The sequence below is a fragment of the Sparus aurata genome, chromosome 15 (assembly GCF_900880675.1).
Source record: "Sparus aurata chromosome 15, fSpaAur1.1, whole genome shotgun sequence".
NCBI lineage: Eukaryota > Metazoa > Chordata > Actinopteri > Spariformes > Sparidae > Sparus > Sparus aurata.
In genome coordinates, this window is record NC_044201.1 from 11,648,105 (window position 1) to 11,658,817 (window position 10,713).

Consider the following 10,713-nt stretch of genomic DNA (forward strand, 5'->3'; position numbering starts at 1 on the left):
CACTGGAATAGAACAACAACAGACACATGAAGCTACACATGAAGAACAAACTCTAAGAATTGTGTTTGAACGGTTTTGTTTTTATTCCTTCTTTTCCTTTTATATGAGACAGAACATTATTATACATTACAGATATTATCTTATTATCTCATAATAGCCTATTTACATATAGAATATACACACACAAATAGTCGGGGATCTCTTTTATTTTGAATCAGCCTACACAATCTCAAAAACGCTTTGGAGGGAAAAACAAAATCCCTGGTGGTGTAGTTCCCAGCAGGGAGACTGGTCTGTTCCCAACTGCTCCACCATGTGGTCAACGGCTGAGCTGTCCACACAAACTGTGACAGACTCCTAATTCACATCCAGACAACCTCATTCACAGCCAACCTCAGAGTAAAATAAATATTGCATTTTACATCAACTGTTAAGAATTCTGAGATGAAGTGACAGTGTTTTCACTGAGACAGCAGCTTGGAGATGAAGGTAGGATGGCGGCAATCACTCAGGTTCACCACGTGGTCCATTCAGTAGCTGTTTGGGTGCTTTTTACTGTATCACACCGTCAGTAAATGATCTGTGCCCATTTATTATGGAATCTTACCTGTTCAAATGTCATTTTTTGAGCATTTTAAGGACTTCTTGTCCATTTAGCTCATCCAAATATTAAACTGGGACTTAAAGTTCATAGCTGAGGGTCCATCAAGGTCCATTGAGCCGCTGCTCAGGAGCTCTCTTCTGAAGATTTCTGCCATAGGACTTTTACACAGGAGACATTTTGACACGTGATACCATGCAGGGGGCCATAATCGTCACTTTTGGAGGGGCCAATAACATGACATTTTTTCAAGCAATTCCAGAGGGGGAACCAAGGGTAGTGCTTACGTACATTCTCTAACCCTTTGTGTTGCTGTGACTGGCTAGCAAATGTTATCTACCTGCCATCTAATTTAGAGAGTGACCTCAACAAGAGTGTCCTTTGCAATGATTGGTATAGTTAGAGAAATCTCCTTTGTTTGAACAACATACTGTAGGTCAGCAACCAGAAACAGAGTCAGCTTCCAAACTTTGAAATGAAGTAGTTGCGTTGACAGTGATATTATGGGGAGGTTGCGTCTCGCTTTTCCGTTTATGACCAGCCATCATTGATGGGTGAGAACCAGAAAGAAGTGACATCTTGGGTGGAAAATGAGCAGAGCATTTCCATCTTTTTGGGTGCCCTTTGCAAACTGTTGTAATCCAGACAAGAGTCTGATCAAGTGGGACATTCCAATCCAATCAACTGTCCTATTCAACCAGTGCCAAGGGGAACGTGGGGGCCAGGCTGATCGCCAAAGCCCCCCGCCACAAGCCCCAGGCCACCTCTGACCAGCTTTCTATTCCTACTAATGTAAGGGACAAACAGGACGGGATTCAGGATTTGGTACAACTGTTCATGATTCACGACTGTCACGACTTTTTCTCTAACACCTTTTGTCAGTTCAGTCAATCACTTTAACCACCTTAAAAGGTCACAATTTTGTTTCAGCATGGGGGGCCGCCTTGGTGGCTTTGGGAGCCTTGTGCAACAGCATAGTCTGCATAAAGCAAGAAACGACAATGAAAATTAATTTTGGAAGCTCTTGAGGAGCTCTTTCTACTGCCAAAAGGCACATGTGATTCTTTAACCAGTCCAGAGTATAATACATTTGAAAAATACACGATACTGAGGACACTCGGGACAATGTCTGTTCAGTTTTGTTTTGGCTCCCCTGTAAAGTGGGTCAAATGTCACTTATGCCCCTCCTTCCCACCTCCTGTAAAACAAAAGGAATATTCAGCGGGTTAGACTCATAGTGTGTCATCAATTTCCTCCAAATCCAGCATGAGTCATTTTTCCTCAGTTTCTCTTGTCCAGTCTTATAAACAGTCTAAACAAGTTTTGCATCCATTTATTTTTTTTTATTTCAGGTGAGCTCCCCCTCCTCTTTCGGGTGATGGCTCTGCCCTTCCATCACAGCCAGCCGCACTGCTGTCCCTGATCCTTTATAACTGGACCCAAAGTTGATTGCCTTTTCGCCGCAGTGAGCATTCATGCGATGAACACTGGCCTTGCTTTTACAGCAGCCCAGTGCACTCATGAGCTGATATGCATCCTTTCTGAAAGCCTTGGTGAAGATAGCGTAAAGGAAGGGATTGGCACAAGAGTTGATGGGGAAGAAGAGCACGAGCAGGATCTTGGAGTTAGTGACCGTGATCAGGGGGACCTTGAACGCAGCAGAGATGGCGAAGAAGGAGATGGGAGCCATGCAGAGGAAATCGGTGAAGATAAGCACAGCCATGCGCTTCGCCATCTTGGTGTCGGCGCTTCTTCTCGGTACCTCGGGGTTCTTTACAGCAAGGTAGATCAGCACGTAACAAACACACACAACAATGAAGGCGCCCACGTTGAAGAGCAGGATAATAATGATGAAGGTCTGAGCCAGAGGAGTCTCTATGTCCATGGGAAGGCACATGCTGACTTTGGAGTAACTGCTCACGCCAACCAGAGGCAGCATCCCCATCCCCAGACTTATGAGCCAACCGGCCGCCATTATGCTCGCTGCTTGTGTGAGTAACAGATGACGCTCTACCTGCAGAGCGTTGGTGATGGTGTGCCAGCGCTCCAGAGTGATGGTGGAGAGTGTGTAGACTGACAACTCCCCGCCAAACACAGACAGGAAGCCGGCAGCGCTGCAGCCGGGCCCTGTCTGCCATTCAATAGCATGCTGACTGTAGTGACCGTGCGTGCGCAAGTCTACCGTGGCGATCATCAGGAGGTAGATCCCAATGCAGAGGTCTGCAAAAGCCAGGTTGCACATGAAGAAGCGAGGCACCGTCAGCTTGTTGCGGCTGGTGAAAGAGACCAGGAGGACTGTCAGGTTCCCCGTGATGGCCAGGATGTTGATGAACCAAATGGCCACTCTGAGGAAACTGAAACCTGCGATGTCCTCACAGGGATTGAAGGCGTCTGCTTCAGGCGTGCAAAGCAAAGTTGGCCGTGTCTGACAGAAGTCCAGTTCTGGATAGTGGAAATTCACGTCTCCAAAGCTCTCATCGTCCACAAACAGATCAGCGTCTGAAAAAATGTTCAAATCCTTGGGTAGAGTCCCTTCTGCTGAGCCTCCAATCACATGCTGAACCCTGTTTATAAACAAGAAGAAGAGGAAGAAGAAGTAGAAGAAGAAGAAGAATTCTGTTTAAAGAGTTGACATAACAATTAACACAGGCCTTCATGAAGTCAAGTCAAACTACTTTATGGCTGAAAGATTGCTGTTGTAATTACTCAGTTGCATTGTGGGTAATGTAGGCTCCATGTAATGAAATGCAGTTCATTAGGTCTAGCATTGCACTAGAACACTGACTCATTATGGTCAGTTGAAAAGAAATGATCACAATCTATACAGCAAAACCAGAGATAACCGTTTTTATTCCTCACAATCTTCTTCCACCTCAAAACCTGGTGCCTACATTACCCACAATGCATCTTAACCACTGAGTGACATCACTGGAGGCAATTGAACAGATTACATGCAACCTCCTCTGGAGCCACAGAAGGCTTTACACTTCACATATGCAGAAGTACTCCCCAAGGCCTGTAAACACATCTTAATAAATACAATTGTTGGAGTTACCATTTTCAAGGCTGCACATTACAGAAGCAAGAAAACATGTTTTACCTTGCTGTGGAGTCACTCTCATCACAGGATGTGGAGCCATTATTCCATGCAGGATTAAAGGTAAAGTCCCTGTGTTAAGGAAAGGAGATCATGTAAATATTTCACCGGTCTTAAGTCGAAGGCAGTTTTTTATACTGTAATAAGGAAGTTAGAAAATTCTCTGAACAAGATTTTGCTTTTGGCGCGCTACTACTAGCATAGTTACTGAGAACTGGAGGAGCAGAGGGTCACAGCTTACTGATCCATTAACCAATCTATCCTTGGTTAGCATGTAAAATGTGCAGTGTCAGTCACCTGTGGGTGCTCCAACTCAGCAGCGCACAACAGTGGCTGTTGTATGTGAGGTGGGCCTCTCGTAGGCTCCACAGCCCCTGCAGAGGAGGCAGACTCTTCAAGGCGTACGCCGACTGAGCGAACAGCACCAGGACTGACTCCAGTCCCTCCGCCGGTAACTTCTTGAGAGCCGTCGCAGACACGTCCCTGTAAAGTGACACAGACGACAGTGTGACTGAGCGGGGTTGTAAAGGCCTCTTTGTCTATTCTGCCTCAGAGCATAAAGTCAATCAATCTTTAATCAGTCTGCATATTTTTGCAAATATTAGCAGTAAAATGCAATCCACTGCTGTTGTATTAGTATGTTACACAACGTAGTACATGTACATGAGAGGTAATTTCTCTCAGTGGTGGAAAGAAAACAATACATTTATCAAGACACAGTAACAAGTCTACAACTGAACAATCAGTTCAACACACATCCTCTGTAAATGTTGCATTATGAGACTTTCTGGAGGTTTAAAAACACTACTTACAAGACCTCTGGGCCTGTGGCTCCTTTGAACGCGTCTCTGTGGATCCCCCTGAGGTTTCGATTATTCTTTAAAACCCTGAAATCATAAAACGCAGTGTGATGGGGCAAAAAGGCAAAACGCAGCGAGAGGAAGAAACTCATCTTACATCTCTCAGTCAGAAGTAGGAAATGTGGGAAAATACAGCTTATCTATCTTTGTCCCGTTGAATGCGTGGTCGTGTATCTCTCTGATGCCGTTGTTGTACAGGTTCCTGCAATCGGTCGTGAGATTGTAGAATTAACATTTATTAAGTGACAGCGTAAAGCAGTTAAAGGAACATCTCGCTTCACTTACATTGTGACGTATTCTTTTGTCAGTCCGATGAAAGCATTCGGAGGTATCTCCAGTAGATACAGGTTGTCATAGATGTCCCTGTAATAGCGATACAGTTCACGTGTTTATGGTGATATGCTTTTTTTTTTTTGTTTATTTGTCATGAATCTTTAAAACTTTACTAAAGCTGTACTCACAATATAAATTCTGGTTCGAGAGAATAAATGGACGTAATATCAGGAAAGACTGTTATCCCAGTGTTCGAGATGCTCCTGTCAATGCAAAGGAGAGCACGTGTGATTCTGTGATGCGTTTTGTGACTTTGAATGCCAGCTCCGGTTATTGCTCAAGTGTAATCGGATTTGAAATCAGAGTTCTGTTTAATAGCCAGCTTTAAATCTTAATCTTGAGAAAATTACATTCAAATTGTGTATTTTGAGGCGTCTCACAGGTAACGCAGCTTGGGAAGGTTGTTAAATGTCCCTCTGCCAATGCGCATCAGACTCCTTGTGTTCTGGATCGAGCTGCCAAAACAACATGAAACATGAAATCTACTACTGTTTACTATTTGGTATTAAGCTTACTGCTACTATTCAAATAATCACTGAACATACTTACATTTCAGAGAGGTTGAGAAGGTTGTTAAACGCTAATGTCTCGATGGTTTCCAGGGTCACACTCTGAGCGATGTCACTGACCACAGAGCAGAGACAAAACAATGACGTCCATCCATGGAAGATGTACATGTAACTTTATATTAGGGTACACACATATTTACCATATAGTTGCTTACTAGCGTGCATGTTAGTAACATAGTGGCTGTTTTCAGTCATTAAAATGAAATATTCTGCATGACCATATTCTACAACTACGGGCCCATTAAAGCAACATTATGGGGGGTGGAGTGGCTGAGACAGAGACATCATTCACACTATTACAAGACACTGTGCAATCAAAATAAATGCAGAAGCTGTTATTTAAAGGTTAAAAAAGCAGTAACCTCCTAATTACTACTTATTGATTGATTGAAGGAAGTTGTTGTCACAGGCGTCATTCACACTGAGGACGCTGGCGGCTGTTGACGCATTTTTAGTTCATCTGATTAACCCTGGTGAGAAACGAAAAAAGCCATTCGTTGAAGTATTTAATGATGCTCGATCAGGGCGAACATGCCGGTTGTGAATGACATTTCCCGCCCTGTGACTGTTTAACCCTCTACGGAATACCCTGTGGAAACATGCGTACCCAAGTCACAGCGCATTTGATGGGAGAATATGTAGTTTGGTCTCTCATGGAGGCGGTGTGTCTCTCGTGTGAGATATAGTGAAGGTTTAGATGTTGGAGGGACAGAATGTGACCTTGGTTGTCTGGGAGGCAGCACCTTATCTGCACAGCTGCTCGAAACAATCCTCCACTCTGCACACACAGAAGCCTGTGACCTGGACACAGTTATAGTTGTACACAAATTTATGACTAGGAATCTATGAGACTTAACATGTGGAAATTCCATTAAGACGACCATAATCTACAACTACCGGGGCATTAAAGGTTTCCCACACTTTCTGAGTGCGACACCTCCGTTGTTGAGCGGCTGAGACGGAGACCTATTACAAGACACTGTACCATCAAAATGTTATTCCTTATTTTAAGGTTAAAAAATTACATAATGAGCTCTAACTTAGGGTTTCCTTCATTAACCTCCTAATCACTGCTTAGTGATTTTAAGGAAGTAGTTGTAATGGGGATCATTCACATTGGTGGCACTGGTGATATGTCCAAACCACTTTTTCGTTTTGACAATTTGTAATTTTACTGTAAACTATACTATACATTTCCTAAAACCACATGTTAAGAACATTCAAAGAATGTTTTAATATGTCCCCAACACTTTTCAATGCAAAGTTATCATCATTGGTTGCTGTTCATGAATATGCTTTGCTTACTTTTGGCCCTACAAGTTATTAGAATAACACAAGAATACTCATTCTCCCTTAATAACACTACATAAATTCTTATGTAGCAAAACACAAAAGTACAAATAGTGTCCAAAAAACTAAAAATTGATTTCTTTGAGTTAAATAATTGAGTTATTTCTTAGTAGCCTATAGGGGAAGAACGTGGTCATGCACAATAAAGCGTTAATAATAACTAAAAGAGCGACAGTGTGCTACTAAAATGCATGCTAAAAGACAACTGCAGTAGTTGATGGTTAATTTCGGTGCCCTGATTTCAATAGTCTGTTTCTGTGAATGGGCCATGCCCTGAAACATGATCCACGAGAAGATTTATTGATGTAGCGTAACCACAGAAACACTACAAAAGGCAGGGATAAAACAATTCGATTCTTACCTAGTGTAAACATTAGGGAGTTGGCAATAGATGTGTGCTCCCTGATTGCTATTGATGGAATCAACTTTAATTGCAGCCATACATTTAGTGATATCCTATATTTTAGACTATTTCAGCCAGAGTTTTTCCGTAGAAGATGATGATACCTACATCCTCTGGACTCCTTTCAACCCCTCAAAAGAATGGCTTGAAATCGTGTGCAGAGGCAAGTGATAGAGAAACCTGAAAGAAAAGAAAACAGAGAAGCACATTTAATTTGTTTGTGGTCAAAGACAAAACCTAAAGTTTCTTATATCAAAGGGGTTTAAATATGTATGCAGTGGAGGGCATTTTAGTGCTGAAACCAAAGCTACAGAAACACTTCTCTCACAAAAAGTTAGACTGAAATAAACTTTATGACTTCCAGGTTAAGTTTCAACTCATCCAGTCACACTTATCATTTCACTCTGAGGTTAAACTTGTGGTTTCTCGCTGTTTTTAACAATGGCTGTACATCTTTCCATCCAACTGATCATCTCTAGCAGCAGACTCCAAATTGCTACATCTTCAGATAATTTGATTAACAACTAAAAACACTTAAAATACAGTCAGTTTCACCATTTTACAACAAATGAAAATCCTGGAGAGTGTGTGCTTGCGTGTGTGTATGTGTGTGTTGGTCTCGTTGGATACATGCAAGGTGCTGCTGGCCTTCATGGACACTTATCAGGAGAGACTCAAGGCTCTGTGATTAACTGGAGGAGAGGTCAAGATTCCCAACCCTCAAGGCCTTGTGGGGATTTAGTGAACTCTTAAATGGAGCTCTAATGGCCAAAGAGACTCCAAAGACCTCGAGGATGCACAGTGCACTTGACCGTGTGGGATCAACTTGACATTTCCTTCTCAGGTAATTAAGTTGCACTCATGCAGGGCCCTCTGTTTTCCAATGATAGACCGTGATGAGCTGTGTTCTACTTTGGCTAAATGAGGTAAATGAAAAACATAAACACTGAGCGGGAACTGGCGTGTTTCAGGCTGCACGCGTCTGTAGGCGTGTCCATATTTTTTATTCTAATATCATTACAACTATTATGAGGTTTTTAATTAACCACAGTTTTATTGTAAGAAACATGCAACACAGTTAAGTCTAGTGACTCCCCTGTGTGTTGGTAGCAGACAAAGTTAGAGGTAAAAAATGCTTTGGACAACATTTATGCATAAATGAGTGATTCCCAAATGTTTTAACCCCAAACAGAGATGTGCCACATACCTCATCTGATAGGATTTCTATCTATCACTGCAAAACCTCTTATCAGTGCGGTGATATTAGGACACCTCCAACAAAATAGTTACCCGGGTAGTAACTGTGCTAAATGCTTGAGTAGATGGAGGTTTTTTGTCTGACATTTTTTTCTCAATTAGAGGATTGAAACTGACAGCGAGATGAGCTTTATAGATGGCAAACCATGAGTACCATCAGTAACACACCAAAGTGGCAACATTTGACAAACACGTGCTTGGAAAAGAAGGCTAAAATATAGCAGAGTGCTTTAACTGCCAGCATGATGAGAGGGAAACAGAAATACATCTTCGAATAAAATAAGTTATAATCACTGTAGCAGCCCTGCATTGACTTAAATCTTAGCGCATCTGAACGCGTAGCCGAGCGAAGACCCTCGATCCGTGCGTAAATACGCACGGCGTGGTTTCGGTAAGGGTATGGTTTGCATAAAGAAACACATGCAAATGAATAATATCGGTGATGAATATGGTTTCAAATGTATTCAAATTCGCAGGCTGGCTGATCACCCACTCTGATTCAGACACATTAAAAGTATCAGTCTCATCCAGACACGCGTCTCCGTGTCAGTCGTGTGAACTTACAGTCTTTTATCTCGGTGCTCCATCGTCAGCGCTGATCCTTGTGTCACATTGTTGCATCTAATAGTGTTGGCAAAACAGCGGCAGATCCGCGGACAGACGAACCCCGATGTGCTCTTCCATCCACAGGAGATTAAAACAATCAGGAACAGGAGCAGTGGCGGCGCCGTCCTCATCGCTGTTGTCTGGAGAACACAGGGGGTGTCCGCTGAATGCTCCGCGTCTGGATATGTGGCCCTCACTCAAAGTCCCTTTTCCTGCAAGTGCAGCAGATCATCTTCCTTGATCGGTGCAGAGGGAATCTCACACCAGACACTCACTTTCTTATCAAGTGCGTCGCGCGTCGAGGAGTCAGCTGAGCTTTAGGTTGTACTCAGAACAGTCAGGTACATCTGATGAAGTCAGACGTTGTGAACAGCCGTTCATTGAACATGTGGAGGCAGAAAACTACCGTTTTCCATTCACAGTAAGGACTGGTTAAACATGACAAGATCTGTTAAATCAGCCTTAAATAAGGGGGAAAGGTTTAAAGGAGAAGTTCACTAAAACATCTTAATTAAATTGAGTCATCACTCAGCCCCGTGCCAATGGAATACTATCAGATGAAGTTTCATAGTATTTCTGGAGTTTCACGACAAAACAGTGTTGCAGTATTTTCCTAAACAGCTGAAGTAGGTGGGGACTTGTTTTAAAAACAAATCATAAAATGGCTTTATGCAGCCCATCTGGTAGAATCCAAGTCTCAGCAGCACCAGTGAAGCTGCAGCAGTGAAGATTTTGGTTTACAAAATGGTGTAAAGAGCGTTTTTTAAAATCAACTGGGATCTTTGGGCTTTTACTCAATTACACCAGACAAGCTGTATGGAGCCATTTTATGTATGTTTCCTTTGTCCCTATCTACTTCAGGTATTTAGGAAGAGGCTGCCACAACGTTTTGTTGTGAAGATCCAGAAATGTTTTGTGGACCACAAAATGTCCTTTCCATCATCATGGGGGTGAGCATGAATTTTCTTTTTTGGGGTAGATTATCCTTGAAGAGACATTGAACTTATTGGCCAATACATACACCTGCCCAATCACCATGAACGAAAACAGTCAGAACACAGAAGAAATGGAGTGTACTCTACTCCTGAGCTCTATCAAAATTCTCCCTGTAAATATTGAATAAATCCCACATCCAAGGGCATAATGTTTGCATGTTCCATGCATGCTGGGATTTAACTTTGACTTTGGCATTGTCTTTTGAAACACAGCGTCCTTTATGTGTTCCATAACAATTTCAATATTTAACATTTAGCTTCCAATTTTCATGTTCCTTATTTAGGATTATCTCTCTGCTGCGTCTGAGAGTGGAAGCTTTCCATTTTGCCTACATACAAAAACGGTTTTACATTTTCTGTAAATGTGCCAGATGTCAGAAGACACATTATTGTTTGATCATCCGCTTCGTGCCTCAAAATACACAGCATCCTTGATTGTCAGAGTAGATTGTTGTGATTTCAGTTGCCACCCTCTCCTTCTGATTGCGTTTTTCCCACTTGTGTGTCTGTAATTTCGGACTATTTACAGATAATTAAAATTGTTGCTGGTTTACACATAAATAGACAAGTCAATGACTCTGCCCCTCAGGGGGCCAGTGTGACACAAAGTCAAAAGTCTGCCAAAACTGTATCTCGTTTGGT

At 42.4% G+C, this 10,713-nt stretch overlaps 1 protein-coding gene across 3 annotated transcripts; it reads right to left on the minus strand.

Moving 5' to 3' along the window:
• Nucleotides 1-59: 59 nt before the first annotated feature.
• On the minus strand, nucleotides 60-9,426 carry lhcgr (luteinizing hormone/choriogonadotropin receptor). 3 transcript variants are annotated; one of them, XM_030441082.1, is made up of 11 exons: nucleotides 9,035-9,426; nucleotides 7,322-7,393; nucleotides 5,441-5,515; nucleotides 5,272-5,346; nucleotides 5,020-5,094; nucleotides 4,844-4,921; nucleotides 4,692-4,760; nucleotides 4,511-4,585; nucleotides 3,996-4,181; nucleotides 3,702-3,770; nucleotides 60-3,165 (listed from the first exon to the last, which is right to left on the minus strand). In XM_030441082.1, the coding sequence occupies exons 1-11, from the start codon at nucleotides 9,205-9,207 to the stop codon at nucleotides 1,950-1,952; spliced, it is 2,163 nt and encodes a 720-aa protein (XP_030296942.1). In that variant the 5' UTR covers nucleotides 9,208-9,426; the 3' UTR covers nucleotides 60-1,949. The 3 variants fall into 3 exon arrangements, with proteins under 3 accessions (XP_030296942.1, XP_030296944.1, XP_030296945.1); XM_030441084.1 differs by lacking the exons at nucleotides 7,322-7,393; nucleotides 9,035-9,426 and adding an exon at nucleotides 7,172-7,289; XM_030441085.1 differs by lacking the exons at nucleotides 5,441-5,515; nucleotides 7,322-7,393; nucleotides 9,035-9,426 and having other exon boundaries at nucleotides 5,242-5,306.
• Nucleotides 9,427-10,713: the final 1,287 nt, after the last annotated feature.